At 45.1% G+C, this 26,009-nt stretch overlaps 1 protein-coding gene across 2 annotated transcripts; it reads left to right on the top strand.

The window, feature by feature from the left end:
• Nucleotides 1-383: 383 nt before the first annotated feature.
• On the top strand, nucleotides 384-25,836 carry LOC128893271 (protein neuralized-like). Of its 2 annotated transcripts, none has more exons than XM_054154126.1 (4): nucleotides 384-1,052; nucleotides 15,441-15,607; nucleotides 18,925-19,493; nucleotides 19,883-25,836. In XM_054154126.1, exons 1-4 carry the CDS (start codon nucleotides 950-952, stop codon nucleotides 20,979-20,981), a joined length of 1,938 nt encoding a protein of 645 aa, XP_054010101.1. In that variant the 5' UTR covers nucleotides 384-949; the 3' UTR covers nucleotides 20,982-25,836. The 2 variants fall into 2 exon arrangements, with proteins under 2 accessions (XP_054010101.1, XP_054010100.1); XM_054154125.1 differs by lacking the exon at nucleotides 384-1,052 and adding an exon at nucleotides 13,349-14,850.
• Nucleotides 25,837-26,009: the final 173 nt, after the last annotated feature.

Raw genomic sequence — 26,009 nt, 5'->3', positions numbered from 1 at the left:
CGCGACCGTGGTAGATGTGCACACGGACGCTCACGAACAAGGGCGTGCTCGTACACACACGGGCACGTAATGACAGCAGGGAGTTGGGGCAGCTACGGAACCACAGCAGATGGGGAGTTTGCTTCTGCAACGAAGCCAGTCGTTGTAGCGGCGTGGTTCAAGCTGCCCGCCTTTTCCCGTCTTCTCCGTGGCGCGATTTCGCGTTCCTTTTCTCCGCCGCCTCCTCCCCCCGATTCCTTCATCGCTCTTCGATAGAGAAAACTCGACGACAGTCATGGGACGGTCGCGTGCCACTTCCTTCCTTCCGTCTTCCTTCCAGCCCCGTCGCTCCCCTCTAAATCACCTTTTCGGGATCTCAGGTCAGGGATATTGAGCGAAGGGGAATCGATCGATCGCGCGCAACGGGACGCATGGGGGTTCTCTCGTGAGTATTACAACGAAATTTTTCTTGTAGACGACGCAGAGAAATCTTTTCGAAGGATTTTCTTTGTCTAATACCGCTTGGGTTTAGAGAATTACGTAAAAATCGACGAATCTTTTCTTTGTTCGACTACTTGGGAATTTTTGGGCTAATCGAGATGTTAGAGGTATAGTGTATCGCATAGTGCTGCTAATTCGAATCGAAGTGCTCCGAAGTAGGGTACGATAGAGACAGGAGTCGATGCATAGCGAGTATCAGAGGGAATTTTTAAATAGATTTTTACTTAGCAGAAGCTATTTTTTTTTTTATATTGGCATAAAGTTGAAATTCGTGTAGAAGGCGAGGTGCGGTTGCGCGATGATCAAAGTTCGACGAATTCGATCGAGCGAATCGTAACGTTCCACCATTCCATTTTCCTTGTACCTTCCCCAGAGAAACCATTCGAAAAGGAACGTCACGTGATTTTCCTCGAAGTACGCGAGGGTCCCTCTTGAATTCTGTTAACGTGGATGGTTGCCCATTGTATCGATGGCTTTGTCTCTGTCTTTGTCCTGTCAACGGCCTAGAAGACCGTTGACCGTCAATAGGGCCACCAGAGTGGCACGGCTCAGGCTCTCAGGAAATTTATTCGGTGAGTACAGAACACATATTCCTTAGCTTCGTTACTTTTCTTTTTTTTCTTCGTTTTTTTCTGTTTCTCTTCCCCCTCGCTGTTGGCGACATCTCTCCCGCTAAGACATTAGGGTCTTTCAGGCCGTAATACACACGTGCGTCGAGGAGTGTTTATAAATACGCAAACGGTTTTCGTGACGTCACCGCGCGCAATGGTGGTGGTAGCGAAATAATAAAGAGTAACGAAAGCGAAGAACGTGTAGCGGTTTGTTCTTGATGTTTATCGCGGGTATACTGCGGATTTTACCGTTTTATGATACGATGTAATGTTTGAGATCCGTGGCAGAAATATCAATGTTATCGTATTAATTAAAAGTAGAATATATTGAACACACATTACACAAAAATCGTAAATGCGTAGGAGTCATCGGTCCAGTAATTAGCAATTTAATCACAGGCAATGATACTTTGAAAAGGTTGGTGCGATCATTGATCGCTCGATCCGTTGGACGGTTAGATCGTGAAATTAGCGCACAAGGCACGACTCTTAACAGCAGGCGAGACACGCGTCTCTTTGTCGCCCAAGGAAGTGGAATTTCATTAACACGTCTCCCGTGACTCATTCTTCGCGAAACTCCAACTGAACTGTTTGCTGAAGCGTCAGCTCGGAAATTACGTTTACCCGTCGCTTTTTTTTTTTAATTTTCTGTCCGTAAATCGCGATTGCGAAATTTCGTGGAAAGCGGCGCGGCGGGCAGGTGACTCCGGTCGATAACTTTCGATCGCGATTAACCCTGTATTACCCAATGAGCTCGACTGGAAACCCGATAAAAACAACGAATAACGAGCAACGGGACGTTACGTTTACGAACAAAAAGCATTTGTTCCACATCGGAATTTGTCGATATCGATGTCGCGAGCGAAATTTGTTATTCGTGTTGGATAAATGTTGATTAACTGGACAGGTGGATGCGTTCAACAAATTTTTTCATAAGTTCATTGATATCGAATAAACGTTCACTAGCTGGGAATTAATTTAGTTAATGTCAAATTTCGTTACCGTTTTAATTAAATAATCGACTCGATAGAATTCACATACCAATCTTCATTTTTAAACATTACAAATACGAAAAAGAAATTTTGTACACGTTCCTTGTACGCGTTCAGTAAATTCATTGTTTAAATACTTTCTAATAGATTCTAAAAGAGTCCAAACCCAAATAAATTCCTAACAATTTTTCATTATAGGTTATTAATACTAGTGCTCTTCTCCGGCTTTCTACTCCTAATCTCCATTTAATACGAAAATTGCTCAGTATTTGATAATAATTAACATTGGATGATGCTAGTAGTAAAATTAATAATTGCCGGTGGTAATTGGACGTCGGAGTTCTCGGTTAGCGTACGTCGGATGTATTTCTGTTTGAATTATTCGAAAACGAGCGAATACTAATTAGCTTGTTCCCAGCTTAATTAGTTAGTCGAGTGCGCGTATGCGTGTGAATGAATTATGCATTTTCATGAGAAAAGGGAGTGCACGAGCGCGGAATTAGCTCTACTAGATGCGTATTACGCGGTGGCGTATCCCTTGACGAACAAATTTGAGCCTGATAGGATTGTCGTCGATTACACAAATTGCCCCACCTCTTCCAACCAAAAAAAAAAAAGAAAAAGAAAAAAAAGAAAAACGTAATTTGATATGAAGTATCAAGACGGCTTTATTGTTATCTGATGGCATCGATAACGTATGATACCGTACGATATATCTCCGTAAGATATCACTTCCACAAAGATAGTAAATTTTTAATTTATTTTCTCGCGTAACTAGTGATATACGAACGTGATTCTAAGCTTGTCCAGGGTCGTCTTAACGCCGGATTCTAAATTTCACGTGATTTTTATCCGTGTAACGAGGCAAGTTTATATCAGAATTTATTTTTGTTCAAGCCTTCTAATTAATTCCAGTAAATCGACTCCATTTAGTTAGCAGAAGTCTAATCAAAAAATGTATTTATTTCTAAATATCTCGTTATATCGAATACTCGTCTTCCAATCAATGCATGTCGGTCTTATTCATCCGTCGTACGAATAAAAATCCACCTAAGCTTCGTGTATCTACGATTAGCTCGAAACTAATCATACCCTGAAGGAAAAAGCACGTGTCACCGTTGTTTACCGATCAGAGTAAACAGAGCTCTCTCTCTCTCTCTCTCTCTCTCCCTCCCTCCCCCTCCCCCCATCGCACTTAATCTCCTTGATAGAGCGAGACGCTCTCGTTTTATTTCCTTCGAAAACGCTGCTCCACCCCCGCGCGTCTTCACGTGCGAAACGCGACAGATGCGTCGGCGGATTCGTAACAGAGGGTCGACCGAAGGGATTTTCTCGCGCCACCCTATCGTTTAACTTCGTTAATCCGATTGTTCCATGGCTGGCCGTGGTGGCCGCGTTAAAAGCGCCGCGATGGGAATACGCACTTGTCGTCCTGGGCCATGTGGGCTTTGCGCGGAGATCCTTGGGGGTGGCGTGGTCCCCGATCGAGGAATACGCTTTTCTTCTGGAACATTTGGCACGGATGCTTTCGCTCGTGGTAACCGTTGCGAGCGGAGTGGTTTAGGGGCTGGAGGTTAAATTAGTTTTTAGGTAGTTTATATTAGGGGTTTCGTGGGTGTACCGGGCGGGTCGAGTAAGTATAACAAGCTGTAACTTCGTTATTCGATTCATGTTTCAAGTGTCTCGTGAATTAATAATTTTTTTACCATGTTAATCTGGTACTTGTTTGTGTAGATTGACGAAAGGAATCAACCTATGTACCGTTGCACTTGTAAAAAAAAACTCATGGTCCTACAGATAGTGTACACTTTGAATTCACTCATCGTTTCCTTTTTACATTTTACTCTGAATATGTTAATTACGAAGTTGTACCTTATTACACTCGGCTCTGAAAATGGCTCCTAAAACGACGCCAGCCCAAAGAGCACCAAGAGCGTTACCGACTTCAATCCAAGAATAAAAAAAGAAAAACACGTGACCATCTACGATAACTAGGCTCCGATCTATTCCGAACCTGTCTCGAGTATGTCTGCAGGAATCTTCACGGCGTTCTAGGTAGCATTCCATCCAACAGTCTTCGCGTTGCTACCCCGCCAAGCAATTAATAACGATATTACCAGTGCCTGTAATTTTCTCTTTAGCGTTTCCCCTTGGAAAGTAGGTTTACGCCAATTCCTCGTGAACGTTCCACCTCGTCGGTATCGGTAAAGCCAGCACCGTAAAACAATTTCCCGTATCTGGGAACCGAGGCGTTCGAGATATCAACCGACCTCGCGATCGAACGCGAGGCCGGATGTGTAATTTCGAAAATAGAAAAATCGTTGACGAAATTGCGGTTGTTGGCTCGGGACTGGAAGACCTAACGACCCGTTATCGCGGAGGCGGTTGCATCGTTCGCGACTCGAGACAACATTCATCGAGGTATCGATTCTCCTCGCATACCAGCGATTCCTTCAAGTTCGAGGAACCTCGCTCCTAATCGTCCCGGCGAACATTTCCCAGTCGCGTGTTGGATGTTAGCTTAATATCGCGATTGTTTACGATCGGTGCGTCACGCGAGCCCTTCTTCTTTCACCTCTCTCTTTCTTTCTCTCTCTGATCACTTCAAACCTGTGCAGCTCGGAGGCATTTTCCGTTTCTTACGTTCCGTTCCACCGAGACGTCGCGTAACCGCACGTCGCTTACCACGCGTTGAAATCTCCCGTTTCTTTAAGCGCGCATTTGCGCGAAGTTGGTCTTTGGACACTCGAAATTACACTTTAATGGCTGGCACGTTAGGAGGAGTTTGTTTTGTGAAGCTTTAGACAGCGGAACTGCGAGTCACGTTTAAGTTGCAGAAGGGGGGTTATTAAATGTTTCAGTCGAAAGAAAGAATCGCATATTTGATGGTGTTACGACATTGTAAAGTCTCTCCATCGAAATGCAATTTATTAACGATAATTTAAGTACAAGGAATTGAGAATATGTTTTATAGAACTCTCAAGAACGAGAGAGAAACGTATCGTTACCGTTAAACTCTCCTCGCGACAAACAGACCTCGGTCCCAAATATCCTTCAAAGATAACCGTCTGCGACAGTTAGTTGGGTTACGGCTCTCGACAGCGGCTCAAGGGTTGAGACAAGACTTCCTGCTCTCGAGAAACTCCGTGCATCTCCGTTTCTCGTCCTCCTTCGCGCTCGTTCGCCACGGCTATTCCCGTTCACCGGTTCGCTGCACCTTGTACGCGTTATTATTACTCGAACGTGCCGCGAGGCTCGCGCATTGCCACCTTACGTAACCCACATAGTCGTCGAGGAGCGCAGAAAGAGGTATCCTCCGGTTTCAGGATAGCGACAGGAGCTAGCGAAGCGAGAGAGGAAGAGAAAGAACCGAAAGGTGAGTCAGGGAGCGGAACGACGACGGCCGGGGGTAGGGGAAGCTCCTTCTAGCCGAGGACTAAGTAGCTCGGCAAAGATCACGGCGTCGGGCGTGGGAACAAGGCCCCTCCTGGATCTGTGTGTACGCTCCTTTACACGGGGAAACGATCCGACGGAGTGTTTTCAACTTCCTCGGCGTGGCAGTACTGCTTAACAGTACCTCGAGTGCTTGATCCCACCCGGGTCGAGACGACTGCCTCGTTGAAAGCGGCACATCCTCGACAGCACGCGACCCAGACCCGATCGCGTCACTGGACTGTTCCTACGATCTCGAATTCGGTCGGATCGAGGCTCTAGAAAGTTGGACCGACTCGAGAGCGATTGGTAGAGCTACTCGGTGTTGGAAAAGGCGGCCTCTGACGAAAGTGCTGGGAGTTTAACAAAAATGGCACCCAAAATGACCCCAAAAATGGCGTTCTATCTCGAATTTGGATGGATCGAGGTTCTAGAAAGTTGGAGCGACTCGAGAGCGATTGCTAGAGTTACACTCGATGTTGGAAAAGGTGATTTAATAGAGATACTAGAAGTTTAACAAAAATGGCATCCTATCTCGAATTCGATCGAGACTATCCTCCTGTCGAGTCTCTAGAAAGGTGTCCGATGGAGGTGCTAAGAGTTTTGCAAAAATGGTAACAATAATGACACCCAGTTCCAAAAATGGCAACCCATCTCGAAAATAGCACCGCAACCCCAAGAACGGTCTTCCCATCCCAAAAATGGCATCTACGGTAATAGAAACTCTCGTTTCACGTCGGAGTGAAACGTTTCAAACCTGTCGTCGTTAGTGTGCTTGGATGTCATTTGCCTGGAACCTCAGGTCGCACGCTCCTCGTAGACGAGAGGCCTAGGTAAAGTTCCATGCACCGACCCCAAGACGATGACGCGGTTTTATCCAATTAGGGAGCGCGTAGCCGGGAGACGAAAACGAGTAGAAGAGGCAAACACTCGTCTAGCCTGAGAAATTGCGCGTAGAATGCGTCTGGCCTTTGACTGCTATTCCTCTGTCGGGGACTCGAACCTGTCATAAATTACAAATCGAGGACGAATCTTCTCATTCATCGATCCTTTTAGTACCTCGTATTTCTTTTGTTAGTTTACCTCTCGTACTCATTGAAGAATTAATCGCGTCTGTTGCGCGGGTTAATGTTTTCTATTATGGTACGTGGACGGTGGAATGAAACAACGAAGATTAAGTGGCATTTACCGAGCACTTTTCTCGTCAGCCAATTTTCTTTGAGAAGGGGTTCGTCGAACTCGCGGTAAACATCAGGATGCGCCAATCGAGCGCAATTCGCAATTTTCTACGCGTCGAGGACACCAGAAATAGAAGTTATTGCGAACGGAGTCGGGGGTTTTAGCTAGCTCGGTCAAGGCTCCGTTTATTTACATCGTGCAAAGGACATCGCGTTCACATCGCGGAGGCGGCATTGTTGCATTGGCGCCCCGACTCCCTATGGAACAAATTACTTTCACTTTGGCGCGGTGATAATAGTTTGTCTCTAAATGTTTTACTCTCGATCCGTTTGGTATTCTCGTCGGAGTAGCCACTCCTCGTTAAGAGTCCCTCTGTAACAGGTTCGGAACAATTCCAGTTAATGTTTAATAGGATTTCAAATATTAATAAAAATTAGAATTTTCAAGTACCATTTTCGTGACATTGGAGTCTCATCAACAAATTGGCGAGATATTCTCCCTATAAAAATGAGTCCAAACTCGATCTCATTCGGACTATCTTCACTTACGCGTCGTTCGAACGACTTTGAATCGTTAGAAAAAATGTTTGAGTAAAAATACTTCGAATGGTGTCGTGTTTGGACTAATTTTCATCGAGGAAACGTCACCAATTCGTTGGTAATATTTTCACGAAGATCGAATTAATATTTCGAAAATTTTGATTTTGTGGATTCGTGGAATTGAAATAGAAATTAGGAAGTTTTGAACCAAGAAATGCGAATAAAATATTTCCATACAGAATATTTATTCGAATCGACCTACAATAATCCCACGAGAATACATATTTGGGAGTTTCAATTCGTTAATTATTCATTAAACTTTCTGTTCGGTATCGCCTACGTAATTTCACTCCTTTGAAGGTAGCTTCCTTACTTGTCCGCAACGATTCCGCACTGTTCGAGCAGCCTACGGTAGTATAACGACGTCTGAGACACTAATAGAGCAGCGAGCATTAAAGTAACCGGATCCTGGCGTATTTAATTTTTCTTACCGAATTCATTCTACGCACTCGGCTACCGTTGAACCTCCTGAAAGAACTTCGATTAATTACTTTCACCGCCGATAGACATCTTTGTACCTCCATTTTCGGCGTCGCAGAAACGCCTCCACAAAAAGATCCACGTACCTGTTTCGCGTTTCACATTTTTTGAAACGCGGCTTTCACGTAAATCGCGACGATTCGGTGGTTACTTTTTACCGGACAGAACGAGAAAAAATTATTTTCATCGCAGAATTAAGAAATTAAGAGACTAAGAAATTGAGAAATTAAAAAATTAGAAAATTAAGATATCAGAAAGTTAAAAAATCAGACAATCAGAAAATTAGAAAATTAAATATTTCGTGACGAAAAACTAAGAATTTTATTATTCTCTTCCGTTCCCGAATGAATCACTTTTATTTATATAAAACGTCGTTTCTGATCGCCACGAGAGTCGTAGAGAAGCCGGGATAACGCCCATCGACGAGATGGAGTCGCGCGTTGGCCATCAGGATTCGCGTAGATCGCGCAGGATATTCGCGGGGAGCGCGCGCGTCAGATCCAAGGATCTACGCCGTGAGGTACACTTCCGTGCAAATGTGTGTCACGAGTTTCCCACGAGATGAACCGGCGAATGGCAACATAGGCGCGGGCATAGACCAATTACTGGCATGGCTCTCATTGAGAGTCGCGATTTACGTGCACGATCGATCCGCGGTTGGCAACGCGCGCGATTAGAGACGTTCGCGCGTCCTTTCCTAAGAACTCATGCGACGTACACGAACGACACGAGTCCAACTGCGGTGGAACATATCAAATCTTCATTCCTTAAAACATTCAATTTTTAACGAAATATTCAAGGTTTTTATTATGAATTTGTTCGTACGAGTCAAAGATAGGCAGATTCTTGTATGAACTCGATCATATAAATCAGAGATAAGCAGAGTTCTCAAATCTTGATCCAAAGCAACCAAAAAGTTCGATCACGAGTTCAAAATTCAATTTCAATGTTCACCATCTAGATAAACTGATCGAATACTAAAAAGTAACTGACTGTTATTCTTCGAATCGAGAATTAAAATCAGCGTTGTGGAACGAGTTGCTTCACGTATAGGAATTTAAACGTGAACTGTGGAAAGAGGTATTATCGACCATTTTATTAGTTTTGTTTCGTAATAAGAGTGGAACTGTGAAACAATAAAATTTTGCGCGTCATTGTTATTGGTCACGCAAGGGGAAAACCCGTTCCACCAGGTTGGCAGGATTTTCTAGAGCAAAAAGGTAGATCCGCAAATGAATTGTAAATAAGGAAGCGCGGATCGGTTTCAGGCTCGTTTATGAAATCGTGCTTGTTAGCACGGTTGCGTACCTGAAAATATGGAGAACGTATATAAAATCTAGAACCGCGCGAGATCGTCTACCGAGATACGTAATCAGTTCGTTGTAAAAAAAACTTTCAGCTGCTCTCGCGAATCGTTATGGATTGAGTTTGCGGAGCGATTAGCGCGTTCCACTCGAAAAATTAGCGTCTGAAAACGTTCTTAATAAAGGAAAAGCTTGCCTAAACGATTCCGTTCGCGAGCGTAACTTCGAATGCTTATCATAATTTCCAGCACTATCCCAGTTTCTCTTAAATGGGACAGAAAAATCAGCAATCGCTACAAAAATGGAGGCCCTGTAAATACAAGGCTCGATGTTAAAATAGACATTGGTATTCCAGCCTGAGAGGTCTCAGAAATTACACAGCTAAATGAAATGAGACTCCAAGAATAGGATTTACACAAAGTATATCCATCGCTCGTTTCATACTCGAGCATTAATTGCGGCCAGGCGAACCAACAAGCGTGCAAGCGTGTCTTTGTTATGCTTTCTCGCTCACTTTCACCTGCCAAACGTTTTCTTCTCGACTAATTCCGCGAGACACTTCAGAGTCTCTCAGACTAGACGATTTCATTTGCATAACCACCGCGAACTGTTCCAACAATTCGCGACCGGTTCTATCATAAATTCTTATCTTCTGATAAATCAGGTCCTAGCTGGTATCTTCTAGACGAATTTCCGAAATGGTTCGCGTCGTAAATCGAACATGCAGGAAGCCGCAGACGGTGTTAGGGGCGCAAGTTCAAGCCGTGTTTAGCGCCAGCTCGTTGAGTAATCGAAAAACTGTAGACGTGTTTCTGCTCGAGTCGGTCTCCTCCTAGTAAGGAGGTAACTCTTACACCAGGTGATCAGGTTCGCCGCGAGTTAAACGCCTGCTAGGCGTGTGTAACGCTTATTAACGGTGTTCGCGTTCCCGCGTCGATCACGGGGATCGACGAGGTCGAGGTCGCGAGGTCAGATACGCGATGATCGACGGTGACCCGGGCGCGATCGTCAAAGCGGCTTCTTTGGGGCCCCTGCTGGTTCCTGATCTAGTATCCAATTATGTTTCTTGGTTCCTTTCAATAAGCAGGATATGCGCGAACAATTTATTGATTAGAATTGGATTCGTCTGGTTAATAAATTTACTAAATATTTTTAATTAAATTTAGGTACATGTCAAAGTTGATCGGGACCACTTTACTCTGGTATAAAGTAATCGTATTTTGAATTAATATGCGCGCAACACCTCGTGGAAAAATTCCTTGTGGGTTCGAGAACAAAAGAAAATTGAAAATTGACACTGTAGATTAGAAACACTTTACCAACTGATAGCGATTCAGGGTATTGTAGTCGATATTTGAGAACGAAATGTGAGGATCGATACGTTCGAACGCGGGACAAAGGCCTGGCGTTCGGTGGAGGTTTCCGATGGTCGGAAACGAGCGTTGATCAACGGTAGGAGACCAAGTTACGCAGAGGAACGTCCGATCTGTGAACCACGTGTTACTTTATAAATTTACGTATCTTATATTTACGTATTTGTGAAGCAGATTTTAAATATATATTCAACCTGTCCTAACAAAAGAAGCTCGTAATTAGTCCATCAAAGCCAATCTAACAAACCAACTCTCCACCTGTAAAAGATGATGTCGTCAGAGATTGTCGGCCACGGTCCAAACAACATAATTCGCGTCGAACAGCAGTTGACACGCGTCATTCGATCGAATCAGTCGATTTCATGGCTGCGAACCGTTCCAACAGTCGTGGAAGAAGTCGCGGAACGTCGCGTAACGTCGTTTCCTCGACGCCCCGACCATAACGCCGCGATTCACCGTGGGAATCTCTCGACGTGTACCGTTGCATCTCGTCTTTCTTGCCAATTGTCCCGCCAAACAGACCGTGATTCCATTTAACCCCTGCGATTGTCGCTTTATCTAATGGCGGCGGGGGTGGTCGTCACCTGAAGGAACAAAGAAGAATTTACTTTCGACACGGTGACCATAGAAAGAGGTGGACGACGATGTATGGTTGGGAAATAGTCGGAGATTTCAACAGAGATGCGACGATGTACAGCGGAAGAAGGTCTCCGGGAATCTTCGGAGCTAAGATCGAGGACTCTTGTGGCTCTTGGGAGGATTGGGAGAAGATTCTTGGGATTTGGAAGATGTTGGGATAGGTGGAAGAGGATTTTGAGGTAGTGGAGTAGAAGGAAGGAAGGTGGAAGAAGGATTTCTACCCTTGAGAAGCTCATGGCTCGCTTAGAAATGAATTACTGAATCTTTCTGAGCTCGTGGAGTCGATACAAGAGGATTTCTACCCTGTGCTCATGGCACAGTTGAAGTTCCATCCTCCATAGCCTAGAGAGAGACTCTCAACTTTTATCACCTCGTGGCATACCTGGCAAAACCTTCTCATCCTTCACGATGAACTCACGAAGTTGGATTCGCTCGAGCAATCAGGAAAAGTGAGGCGGTCGAGACTCTGTTCTAAACCGCGGAAATGGGTCGTTACACTGGATGTGAGAAATAAAAAGAAAATCGAATCCCCTTCGGCTGTGAAGTTCAACTTACGTTCGTCCTACTAAATTTCCTATACTAAAATTCATAAAACACGTGGTTTGTACGCCGATGGGACGCGCCAATTGGATGACCCACGAGGTCAGTTGACATTGAAATCTCTCATAAAGTTACAAAAAACAAATCGACGCAAGCTTCCCTCGTCTATTCGACACGAAGCAGTGTCGTAACTGACGGCACGACTGCGTAATTGAAATTAACGGTGGCCCCATCGTGTCCGTGATATAACAGAAATCGATAGGGATCTGTGAAATTAAAACTCGTGGGAGCGCGTAAATCGGCGGAACAATGGACTGTTTATTAACAGGAAGCGTATCGCGCGGATCTTTCTTCACAATCAGTATGCAGACGCGTCGGGGGTTGAACGTAGCCCGTAATTACTGTCTAAAAATAGAGAGGAGTGCGATACCGAAGAAATATTTACTCGCAAGAAAATTTAATGGCGGGGGAATAGATTTTTTTTTTAATTATTGAGGAGAAAATGGTTCTAGCGATGGTGGGAGGAGGAACCTTTTCCGGGCGACCAAAACAATCCCGGGCGCGTAAAGAAAAGGAAACCGCGCTGTTGGAGCGTCAAAGAACCCGTTTCCCATCGACTTGACCGATATATTCGATCCCACGAAAGCGATGCCCTCTGTTGCACGTCGAACATCCGCAAAAACTTGGAAGCTGTTCCCCGAGTGCACGCGATCGTTCCTCTCTCGCTGTTATTACAATCCCTTGGCGATAATACCACTCGAATCCTGGAAAACGTAGGCTCGTTCGTTGCGTCAAGAGGCTCCCTCTCTTTTCCTCTCGATCGCTTGGTAACGGTAAGCTCGTTGGTAGGGAGAAAAAAAAAGAACCTGAAAACAGTCGGTCGAGGGTGACGGATGAATTAAAAATTGTAATCGGAGGCCGACTGGTTCGTAATACGCGCCTTAGTTGTACCGTGAGAAACCCAACGTCCGAGTGTATTTTTGCCAGCGATCCATAGATCGTGACTGGCTTGGCGGATCACCAGAGCCCACGGTTTCGGTTCGTTAGCGGATCAATTGCGCTGAATGAAAATGCCGGTGCTGCTACTTCTTGCCGCTTAGGCGATTTTTCTATATTCCCTGGTGACCTGCTCGCCCGCGGTGTCGATAGATCGGTGGAAATGATTTTTGTCACGAAGGGGTAGGGATACGATTGATTTTTATTTATTATATATAGAACACGTAGAATACGGTATTAATTACAGTAATTAAATTGCTACGTGGTTCGTTATCGTAGAATTATTTTATTAAGCAGTGTAACAATAATTTCGAGGATGCTACCCTTGTAATATTATACTCTATAATGATCCTTTTGTACGTGGAACAATAATTAATTACGAAATAAGTGCGAGGACAAAATTCAGATAAGAGTGTGTGAAATTCTCTCGAAAGAGCGGAACACCGGAAGTCGCCGGGAACCCGTGTAAGCGCATCTCCGTTTCGCGGAGAACCTCGTACCTCAGATCCTTCCTTTAGAAAGGATCACGAATCCGTTATGACATTCGAGGTGGCACGCGAAGCCAGCAAAAATCGAATAAAGCCAGGGCTCGAGTTACTGCTGCTGATCATTATTTTTCAAAAATTTTCATCTTTTCACCAAATGGAAGGCCGCCTTTAAATACACACGAAATAACTTCCACTTTCAACTGCTCTCAAAAAATATTATATCGTTCTTAACTTCCAATTAAATGGAAGATAGCTTGCTTCCATTAAAGTTGCCGAGTGGGAAAAGTACCGGGAAAAAGTTCGAAGGTGTTCTGCTGCAATTTACTGTTCAGGCGAAAGACGCGAAAGCCCGCAAAAGTCGAGCAGGAGCCTCTCCTCTCCTCGTCTCGTTTCCTGTTGTCGGTCATTGTTAGCGGTTTTCGGGCGCGCATCCGCTCGCGGAGAAAGCGGATCGCCTCGGAGCGATGCGCACCTCCTTCTGTTGCGGCCGCTTCCGCCACGGTACGTGCGGTTTCCGGTGCGTGGCGCACGTACGATATCGGCTGCGATATACCACCGCCATCCACGTATCGATACTCAGTCGGAACTAGACTGTCGGTCGCGCTGGTCGTGGTCCTCGTTCTAGTTACACCTTTTCTATACTCACCTGCGCGAGTCTTCCATCGTTATTGTTTCTCGATTTTATTCAGAAGGTGATTGTGCAATTTTGTGGATAGACCGTTGTTTCATTCGTTTTTATCTTCTTTATTTAATGCGATTTTGTGGAGGTATTTCATTGTTATCGTATCTCAATTTTTGTTAACAAGATTCAGTGGCACTTTTGTGTGGACTTTTATTATCGTTATTATTTTTCTTTTTTTTTTTTTTTTTTTTTTTTGAATTGGTTTCCTGTGAAACTTTTGAACGGAGTGTGATATTTTTTAAAGAATTTTAATTTTGATCGATCGAAGGAGAGTGTCAGTTCGCGTCATTGACGAGGAACATTGTTTTTCTTTTATGTACATATATATATATATATACATATTTAAAAGTGAAACTGTTACGGTGATAATTGTGAGTAGTGAGACTCCGACAACAAAATTCAATTTCCTTGTTAGCTTGGTAATTAGTGCTATCGAGGACGAAGATAAAACATTATCTTAAAAATTGTCTTATCGACTTCCTGAGGGTCTATCGTGTGTCCACTTGTTTGCCCGAGTTAAAAGTGCCGAAAAGTGTCGCCATAGTCACCATAATTATTGGAACTAAATTATTTTACACAATCCGTTTGCAAGACAAGACAAATTCTATCCGATGCACGTCTATCAATTACTTTTAGAATAAATATCTCATAATAAAAATAAAATCTTAAACATAATATCGAGGACCGCTATCTAAAGTCGCGAACTTAGCCACGTCTTAGAAGCCAGATTTCTCTAAAAATCAACCCTCGAAAAAAAAAAGAACAAAAAAATATTTACAACAGGACCAACTCTCCCCAAAAGCTTGACCTACTGAAATTCAAAGAACGATATCTGGAATTCCCTGAGAATCGGTGCCCAATGTCCGACCAAATAGCAGTCGACATTCGAGCGTCCAGGAGCAACCAACTCGTGGATTCGCGTGGTTCCCCAGGCCCAGTCACGGTCCAAGCGTATCCTGAATGCACCCTGGGAATATCCTGGCGGGAATATCCACGCATTCCGTATCAACGAGTTATGAAATACCGACGTGGAAACGCTCGGCCTGCTTCGAGAGGTGGTTTTGCATTTCAGTTTCTCGATCGAATTCCACCTTTCCTCTTTCTCCGTCCCTCCCCATTGCGCCACCTCGCTCCCTCTCCTTTCACGCTTTTGTTTCGCTAGAAGCGAGTTCAGGAATTTTCCGACGGCGAAACGCGCTTTCTTTCCGCGAGTTTTCCGTCGTGGGTGAAACTAACTAACCCTCTAGCATCGATATTTATATTTATATATTCTTTTTTCGTGTCTCTTTGAATCAATAATTAACTGCACAAATATTGTAGCACTCGTTAAATATTGAAAATATTTTTTCGTCTCAAATACAAATATAAATATACCTCTTTTTTTAAATGTAATTACGATATTTAAAAGTGGATACAAAACAAAGGGTCGAGGAGTCTTGTGTGATTAGTCACGTGTTAGTAGAGAGGAGTTTCTTTGGGAAATTGTGTGATTCTAACTCTTGGAATTAGACCTGACACCATGACTCCTTTTCCAGTGAATTTACTGTTTTAATCGCTCTTGTCCTACAAAGAAAACTTCCCTCCGATGAAATATTAGTGAAATGTCGATCAGTAACTAACGAGTACTTCTTGTCTCTTGTTGCAGCACCAAGATCGTCCAGTGCAGGTACCAACAATCTACCACCGTTGACGTTCCATCAGGTTCATGGCGACAATATCACGCTCTGCAATGGCGGGACCATCGCCAGAAGACACGAAAGCTTCTGCAAGGGCATCACGTTTAGCGCCAGGCCCGTACGAGTCGGCGAGAAGGTGAATTTTTCAGTACTTGAACTTCCAACAATAATTTGACTACACCCAGAAAAATCGTGGATTTAATTTCACCTCTAAAAAGTCGAATTCGAACAAAATTTCATTTATAAATATAAATATATTAACCTTTAGGAGAGTCGAACTTCCAACAATAATTTGAATACACCCAGAAAAATCGTGGATTTAATTTCACCTTTAGAAAGTACAATTAAAAAAAAATCCCCGCGCATTTTCCGACCGACTAGGAGTCCCGTAGCAAACAGTCGAGGTAATCGAGCGAGTCGCTCGCTGAATAAGGTAGATTTTCCGCCGCGGTTGGAGAGAGGAAAAACTGCCATTTTTCCGTGTTTCCTCGTCGCCGTTGCCACTCGTCCAGCAAATCGTATACGCCAGAGCGACGCTTAATTGTGAGAATCGGGTGACTTTTGTTCCACTCGACAGAGCAGTTGTTTGCATTCCCTGTCTATTAAACCGTTGCTGAGTCGTGTCTGAGCGACCCTGAGGAGGCCAGCTATTTCACGTGTGGGCCGACGGTTTAGCGTTCGCTCGTCGATTTCCCTCGCAACTTGTCCATATCCAACTAATCCCATCCATTGTAACCATGGGAATGAATACACGCAACGTGTTCACCATATATAAATCATGGATACAGTCGGAGTACGTACTGCGAGGAATACTTTCTCCAATTTTCATGAAAATATGTTGAGTTTAGAATTTGTTCAGGACTTCGGACTAGGGAAAGTAACGGTGTTTGAGAATTTTTTCTGACGATACCAAACGTCCGGTATAAATTTCCCATACGTATATTAAACAGTACATCCCCTCAACAATATTTCTACCAATTTTCATAGAAAAATATTCACCCGCACAGAAACCACAGCGAATCGTCGCTAAGTATCGCGAGAAATTGTTTCCATCATATCTCTTAAAGTATTCCACTTATAAAGATATTTCTAGAACAAAATCTCTGCGATTTTTAATGGCCAATAAAATGGTGTACGCATCAGTGTAAAAAAAATAGTAAAAAATGATCAGATTGTCCCCTGTCGCTGTTACACTCCAGGACATTGTTGGTACGCGTCTACGAAGTTGCGTACGCTGGGTCTCCTTTCATCCTTCTTCCCTCCTCCCCTTTCCCGCAGAGTGGAGATTGGCAGCGTGGGCGAGGCATTCGAAGGTTCTCTTCACTGGATTTCACTTAAACGCCTTGGAATTGGATTCCCTGCGTTAGATCAGAAACGATCCACGGTAATTCGACGTCTCGCGAATAAGAGACACGGTGGGCGTTAATTGGTCGATCAGCTTTCTTATTCGAACGCGATAGTAATTGGTCCCTTCTGAGCATGGATGTTAACGTTGCTAACCGAACGGAATGTCATCGGAACAATTGTCAACAGTCAATATTTATTTGCCTCTATACTTCACGCCTCAACAATAAGAACACTGTTCGTATTCCTGTGGAAAGGCATTGTTTCGAAATTGAAAAGCAGCTTTCTCCGGACTGCCACCGAGCCTCGTTTTTCCCTGGGAGCATTTTCAAATCGCACCATTCGCTCGTTTCCCTCGACAGTCGTCCACTGTCGTGTATCGTAAAAAATGAGCAGCTCGTCGAAACAAAGCGGGCGTTTATAGAGGCTTTCCGTTCTCGGAAAAGGAACGGAGCGTTCGGATTCGATATTTCGTAACTAGGTCCCGTCGTTTACTATCGCCCTTGAGATTTTCGTCACGTTCGGTCTTGCGATACAACCGTGGCCTCAACCGACTGGCGAAAAAGTCTTTCCTTCGATGGGATTCGCGATGTTGCGATTAGAAATTGCCAGCTGAAATTATATAGAGTTAAAATAGAAATTAAATCGTATTCTTTAACGCGAGCACCAGGTTTACGAAGCTTGGAAATATCTCCGCCGCATTGTTCGTTTTTGTTTAATTTTATAATAACTGCGACCGTTGCAACTTTATCGAAAGCAATAGGAACAGGTGTACCGATTAAGGTTCTATTAGAGACACGATCCGTCCAATTATTCACGGATACGCGACGAAAGGTTGAAAAGGGCTCCCCAGTTCGCTTCTGAGGAACACAGAGATTGATTTAATTCCACGTCGTCGACACCCACAGCTCGGGTTTCAATTATGCGAGGCTGTGCGATCAATATTCGCGTGACACCGGTGTCTCGTCGCTGGTGTCGTGAGTGTTTCAGAATTTACTGTATCTCTAATTGATTAAACACCGAATGTATTACAAGTTGCTTCATCCTCCATTATTTACTTATTCGAAATAAATAGTAGCAGTGTGACTGAAGCAATTGATTGAAAAATTTGCAGAGGAAAAACACGGGAATTTATGCCACAGACCTTTTTCTTTATAGAAGAGGAAACTGTGATAATTAATGCTTTGAACAAAAATCGTATGAATCAAGTTTATTAAAAAGTATTTGAAACGTGCGTCACAGGAATGTAGGGACCGTAAGGTCACAATGATTGGGCACGTCTGATACCCATTAGGATTTGTAGGCCACCAGCCTTACGAAGAATACCTACTTTGATTTATAGTCTTTCGATACTATGTTGGAAACTCTTGAAGAATTTCCTTTATTTTACCCATTCCTCGACTTAACGTAACCTACGTTTAACCCTAATCGCTTCTGACAGAATGACCCTTATTCTCGGTAAGAATTATTCTACAGGACGTGTGATTTTTATTAATATAAATTTACTTCATTTTTTTTTTATACTCCAATTCTTGTCATCTTTTCTCCTTTGAACGGTATCTGATGACACTGATAGCTAGAGTAGAGACCTAGGAGATAGTTTCTCGTCACTCAGCTTCATCCTCGGTCACCCACGCTCGGGCCACTCCCTCGGGGATCTTATTAACCCCTCAGGCACGACGCCACTTTCGATCTCGAGTAACGCAAGACACCCAGTTAATTCAATTTTAGCGAAGAGCTGTGAAATAATCACGCGATTGACAATTGTGCTTTTCACGAAAAAAAGTTAAATATCCGTATGACCATCAAAGAACATCCAAACAAAAATTTAGACATGCTCGGGACACCCTAAAGTATTTTTCAGAATTTTCTCACGTTTCTTCTTCACTTGTCTTTTCCGATATAAAATAATAATTATATAAAAGATATGGAGAATTGCAAATTTTCAAATTTCTCGACCGCCATATTGGATCGGCCATCTTCATTCCGCCGTGCTCGTATTTAAAATCCAACCTCGCTTTCTGACTCAGCAAGAGCGCTCCCTGGGTATTTGATAAATGTCAAGAAAATTCTGTAATACCTATACCAACCTTTCATTTTTAATTCCAGGTGTGCGTCAAGTTCCTCGAGATCTCCGACAACTGGAGCGGCGTGATAAGGTTCGGTTTCACGAGCAACGACCCCATCAACCTTCGAAACGGTCTGCCCAGGTACGCCTGTCCAGACTTGACGAACAAACCAGGCTATTGGGCGAAGGCTTTGACCGAGAAGGTGGCAGACAGAGACGCCGTCCTGTTCTACTACGTGACGTCGGCCGGCGACGTCCATTTCGGCGTGAACGGCGAAGAAAATGGCGTGTTCTTCAGCGGCGTGGAGACTCGCGGCCCCTTATGGACGATCATCGACGTCTACGGCAACACCACCGCCATCGAGTTCGTTGATCCCAACAGACAGCACTTCAACAACATCAGGAGAGGCGCCGAGCATAGCAACGAGGACAATGCGCAGCACAGCAGGCACTCGGCCATGGACGATGCCAGCAACGCCGGCAGGGACCTCGAGAGGATCATCCTTCCGTCCATGCAGAGCATGTCTATCCATCACGAGCCCGACGTCGAGCTGCCAGGGCTCAGGTTTCAACCGGCAGGCGTCATCTTCACACCGTTACCTTTCCACCCGTTAGTACCTATGTGGTCTATTATAATCTAAAGCTGATTGGGCCCCCTGTACCCTAATTCGAGATGTCAGGCGTGGCCTTTGTTTCCTACATCCCTCGTGACTTCATCCCAAAGATCCCAAGAATTGGATGTGTCGTACAGTTAGACGTTTCTTAAAACTATTTCTTATTTAACGTTGATTAACTGTCTATTTATACTGTACTTTACTACCTTCTCGAAACAACCAGTAACCCTCACCTATAACCCTTCTCTATTGGCAGACTCGTGCAACGATCTAAAACCTAACTCATTGGCAAATTTCCCTCCTAAACTGACGTCTCGTGCTTCCAAACGTCGCGATACCGCAACAAGCAGTCGTCTTAATCACTTCCTCGTTTCTTTTTCCCCAGGACTCGAGGCAGGAACATCCGCTTCAGTAACCAGCAGTGCGTGGCAACGCGCACCGACACGGAATTCTGTCACGGTTACGCGTTCACGGGTCGACCGTTGCTGCTCGGAGAGCGCCTGGTGGTGCAAATACTCGCCACAGAGCCGATGTACGTCGGCGCTCTAGCGATGGGTCTGACCTCCTGCGATCCTGCTCGCCTAACAGCCGAAGACCTACCCGACGACAGCGATCTCTTGCTGGATCGTCCCGAGTACTGGGTGGTTTCTAAGGACGTGGCCTCTAGCCCTCAACCTGGCGACGAGATAGCCTTCACAGTGACCCACTTTGGAGAGGTTCAAATGAGCAAGAACGGCGGTCCTCCAAACGTGGTGATGCATATCGACCAGAGTCTGCAGCTCTGGGCGTTCGTCGACGTGTACGGTAGCACTCAGCGGGTCAGAATGCTGGCCAGCAGACCCACGTCTCCACCGCGACAACGACAAAGCAACTCATCTCCGGCCACTATCGTTCAGCAGCAACAGCAACAGCAGCAGTTCTCGAATCACAGTAACGCTGCCACCGAGCTCTCCAGATTCTCCGAAATGGTTCAGTTTAAGCCGGCTGTAGGCGGTGGCACGGTCCTCGTGGTGAATCTACCGCCACAAACCAGCTGCCCGACGCCACCCTCGTCCACACCTCAGCCCACCTACGCCTCCGCGGGCCACAGAAATCCTCATCTGCACCTGCCACCAAGCGCCCTGGCGTCCACGTCGCATCCAGGATCATCCAGACAGACCTCGGCGCCGTTGACGGGCACCATGGCCAGCACGGGTTCCTCCACTTACGTCGATCCCGTCAACTACCAGAGTATGGACGGCACCCTCACGTCCCAGGCGTCGTCGCACTTGCAACAGTGGAGCGAGGGCCTTCAACCCACTCCTGGACAACCCAGCGAGTGCTCCATCTGCTACGAGAGGAGCATCGACAGCGTCCTGTACATGTGCGGACACATGTGCATGTGCTACACATGCGCCATCCAGCAGTGGTGCGGCAAGGGCGGCGGACTCTGCCCGCTCTGCAGGGCGCCCATCAAGGACGTGATTCGTATTTACAGATCCTGAACAACGGTGCAGGGTCTGCGCGGAAGGAACAGTTCCAAGGGCTGATGTCTCCTGATTCGTTAAACTCGTCTCCTCTGCGACTAGGCAAACGGCGTGCTTCGCTCGTGGATCGCTGTTCCGTTGTTTATGGCACGCGCTCGTTGTTCTCGTCTGCGACGCGAAACTGTGCTCGGGACGGTGGGTATCCTCGAGTTCTTTTTGAAGAGGGACTTCTATGATCGTTAGGAGATAGAGGAGGGACGGTGGTTTGTGCCGATTCTCAGGACCGTCGTTGAGAGAGAAAATTAAACAGATCTGTGTTGTTGTCTCGAGACTCTTGTCGATCAGAATGTCGTTAGAGAGATGGAGATGCTTCCACGGTACATGGTCTGCCACCGTCGCCACCGCGAGACGAGAACGCGAGACGTGTTCCTCTAGACCCAGCGTGGTCGTCGATCAGCGAATCCTTAACCCAGATTGGTGGTATTCGCGGTGTCGCTGGCAAAATTGCTTTAGTCTTCGAGCGAGTGACCACAGTGAGCTTTCGAGAACAGGAGGGACTAGAGAATGAGTGAGTGTATATGAGCGGGAGAGAAAGTGACAGAGCGTGATTGAGAGTGAAACAAAGAGAAAGGGCTCGTCGAGACTATCGGCTCTCCCTCGTATTAGAGTTTTTGATCTATGGTCATCCCTTGAATGGGCAACGATTCTCGTACGATGGAGAGTCGATAGCCTGGCGGATACCCGAAGCATTGATCTTCGATATTTTCACAATCGACATTATATATATATTATTGCTACCATCGCCAATTAATGTTAACGTTACTATTATTACGCTCACCGCTGCTACAATTCTCAGCCTTTAGTTCTTATTATTTTTATCATTACAATTATTCTTAGTAATATTATTATCACGATCCGACATCATAGTGGGTCGTGTTACATTTATTATTTTTATCGAGTAGACGTTGCTATTGACGGAGTACGATTGCCTATTATCGTTGTTTTTATCGCTCCAGACACATCGATGTCTCGGCGTCGTACATTTGGTATCTTATTTAATACAACCCGTGTGATTACGTAGTACGAATCTCTGTAAGCCACCACCACCACCATCACCGCTACCCCCCGCCCCCCTCCCCAAGGCCGTAGTTGTTTAGAACTCTTCGATTTTTTTGTTCGCTTTCCTCGATTCTTCTTTCTTCTTTTTGTTCGCGTTCTTCATCGGCGTTCGCTTCGAAGCGACACCCAAAAACGCGTGTCACCCGGCCGTTCTTCCAGACGCGCGTTTTTTCCCCCCTTCTCGTTTGTTACTTTCGACAATAACGCTTGGATATAACGTTTAAATAGCGTGTAAAAGCCGGGCGAAAGCGCGGAGCCGCAGCGACTTATTAGCCGTGTATGTATAATGACTACAATAATTGTACGTATTACCAAAGAATAGCGCGCGACGTTCTCCTCCCGCTCTGCGTACGTTTCAAACGAGCTCACGCAACCTCTCCACGCAGCCAGCCTTAAAGGACGATAACTTTTTTGATACGTTTAGACTTAGCGTGTTAACCGTTTCTACCGAGCTCGAACAACCAAGAGAATTGAGACATCGTCCACAGGGCAGTCGCGACGCGCGCGCATACTCTAGCGTAACTCTCACTCCGTAACGAACTTTTGCGCTGTGGTGGTACTTGTAAACATTGGTACAGAATTACATGTCTCTTTGACCTACGAATCGTCCGCGTCTTATTAGTACCACCACCGTATAAAAATGAGAATCATCGGACTCGTTCGTCCTAGAAGCGGCCCAACGCGACGCTGCGCGTATAGCAGGCAAAACTAGTTGAATTCCTAACCGTATCGACGACAAGAGTACAAGCAAAGTTACTATGTTAGGTTGCGTAGCGTTCCAAGGGACAAGCGACAGAGTTTTAGAGGCTTTTATCAGTGTTGACAACTAAAAAGAAATTATTTGGGGAGCTCTCGGTAGCCAACTACTAGTCTGTTAGATCTAGCCAAGTTTAGTACGAGTCAACCGACTCCCTATATCGCGGGAGTTCAAGCAACGATGCTGGACCTGATCTGACGCCATTTGGCGATCGGAATTCCTCATTTGTTATGGACTAAAAACGATTTATAGAATCCTCTAGCGTCGCGTCAGGCCGCTTCGCCCGATGTCTCTTAGCCTGGAAGCGCTTACCGCGTTGCGATATGCCTCGACGAATCGTCACTGCCCAGTTCTAACGTGGACAATCGAGACGACGGGCCGTGAAACGACCTTGGCGACCTCGTCGCGCGGCCCGTCGACCACGAGGATCCTCTCTATGTAAGATCACATTATTTTCGTACAGCAGCGAGACGCGCCAAGGGCGGCGACGTTTTTATCCCCCTCACCCGGCCCTCGAACGCGTCGCAGACACCCCAGTTTGCGACCTAGCGGACGAGAGATGAGCGTCCTCGAGGCCGTGCCTTATATAAACATTTGACGACGCGTCTTATCGTGCGACGTTGCTCGCCGAGCTTTCTTAACGATCGACGAAGATCGCCCTGGGCTGAGGTCTTCTGACGTCAGCTCTGACGGTCCCTATACTACGCCTCAACTCCGTCGAGCCTCGTCAGAGGCGTTCAGCGTGTTCAAACGGGTCAACGAGCAACTGTGATTCCAGTATCCAAGGTGACCAGTAGTCAGGGTCTACCTAGCAATGTCCAATCGCGAACGCTGGGTTGCGTGATCTGTAACTTGCTGCTTGTCGATGCTTTTGGTGAGAAATTTGGACGGTAACGGTGTTCAGGGAAAGGTTAGAATTATTTGTCCGGCTTTATTGAGTGATTCAGTGGTTAATATAATTGATGCACAGACTACTGCGTATATAGAAGCTTGCAGAGCAGTCCATAACTGTTCTCGAATTATTAAAATCCACGGAACCTTGAAGTTACGAATAATAAATTTAGATAGTTTTTACAATTTTAGCTATTCACAACGAATCAGACTGAAGGATTTTTGAGAACAGTTACCATGTTTGTTCCTAAGCATTGAAAAACCTAGATCGTAGCATCACTGATTCTGAGATCTTTGCAGATATCATAGCAAGACTGTGCCTAAAACTGCCAAACCTGCTCAAAATATAGAAAAAGTTGTGTAACTTTGCGGATGACTAATATCACTCTAGAAATTCACTTCTTCACAAAGTTTGGTTCGTGATCGATACTTATTTCCTTCTGGTTTCACAAAAGTGACTAAAGAAATGGCAAGTCAGCGAGGAACTTGATGCAAGTTGCTCGTAGCTCGTTTCCAGCGATATGGTTCCAAACATAAAAGAGCCCAGCAATATCGTCGACCAGTTCTTCTCCAGCGAACGAGTTATCCATACAAGGAGGCTCTTCGCTGGGCGAAGAAATGGTCGGGTGTTACTGGAGAAAGCGAGATGTAGAGAGAATGAGTGAAAGAGCGAGAGCGAGAGAGAGAGAGAGAAAAAAAAAAGAGTGTTTAGAAAATCCCTCAAAAGAACGAGATCGTCGAGTCTGAAGATTGGGATCGTGGTGTTCCTAACCGTACCCGGAGACGCGAGAGCGAAGCGACAAAGCGAGATAGAGAAAGAGAAAGAGTAATAGAATGGTCCTTCTCGAATAACGGATGCGCAATAAAGCAAGTAGTAAAATCTCTAGTCCAGCGAGCGGCAGCTTTAACTCGCCTGCCAATCCAAAAAAGAAATGATGAGATGAGGAAGCGTGTTGATTTGTGTGCGAGAGAAAGAGAGAGCGAGAGAGAAAGAGAAGTAGAAGAGAAGAAATTTTATAAAGATACAAAGTTTTAATGAAAGAATAATTTGAAGAAAATTATCGCGCGTGTCGGACGAGACACGCGCATGGAGAAATCTTTTTATTAGATACGCTATTAACGATAGAACTATAATTGTAAATCGCGTTCGGCGTCGATGAGAGGTGTCAAAGCGAAATTCCCGCGATTCGATCAGTTGGCCCTGATTAATTTGCGAACTAAAAAACTACAACGACAAAACTAAATGGAAACGGAAAGGTTCAGATTCAGATACAAGTAGAAAGGGAAAATATTTCTGCGAAAGAAACGATGAACGCTGCCCGGAAACGTTAGGACACGTTGGATGACCTCGAGAAGGTATCCCAACGATAATACAGACGCTCTCGTTGATGTCAACCGGATGTCATTGTCGTCGTCGTGTCAGCATTACCGTGTATCGATGTGTACCGATTGATTAATGTTCTTACGTTCGTCACTATCGCTGTTCTTCTACCACCCCCGCCAAACCCTCTTACGTGACCGTTTCCATTCCAGACCGCGCGCAGATCGAACAGCCAACGCCACCAAAGGCACATGCGCTCGACTGCGCCAACTCGCGGCACATGCGGGCGCACGTGCCTCCTCAACCTCTGCGCGGTCAGATTCGTAGAGATATTATATAGATCTCTACGGTCAGAATCCGAGATTTCGTTTCTTTTTTTCGATTGTCACGCGAGGTGACTCTAACCTCTAAGTCTTTATGCGTTTTTTCTTTTTTTTTGTTTGTTTTACGAGTTTCTTTTTGTGTCTTTCGACGTGATACGCACAAGAACACTTGGGAGTGTGCACGATTCGGAAGTGTACGAAAGTCTGCGCGCGCACCTCGTCATATCATCGAGTGTGTGCTGTTTATTACGTCACGGTAAAAAAAAAAAAAAGAAAAAAGATACGTCACCTTGTATCCCCTCCCCCACCCCGTGCCCTGAGATGCGAAAGAAGTCTATGTGCGATAAGAGTTCTCTCCATGAACCTAACTGTAAAGATGCCGATACAAATTTATACATATGTAATATAATTCGTGCGGCCGTGTGCTGTTCTACACAATAAAAAGCCTGTAATATCTACGGACATCGTCGTCTGTTGAAGATCGATCCTTCTTCTTCTTCTTCTTTTTCCTGGAAACCTGAAAGAACTCTTCGACGACGAACAGAATATACATAATTAATTTTAGACAATTCTATTATCGTGGATTCACATTGACGTGGGAACTTTTGATGCAAACATCTTTAATATGAGCTGGC

This window comes from Hylaeus anthracinus, unplaced genomic scaffold (assembly GCF_026225885.1).
Source record: "Hylaeus anthracinus isolate JK02 unplaced genomic scaffold, UHH_iyHylAnth1.0_haploid 27313, whole genome shotgun sequence".
NCBI lineage: Eukaryota > Metazoa > Arthropoda > Insecta > Hymenoptera > Colletidae > Hylaeus > Hylaeus anthracinus.
Note: the sequence above shows the minus strand (reverse complement) of the source record. Positions and strands in the feature narration are given on the sequence as shown.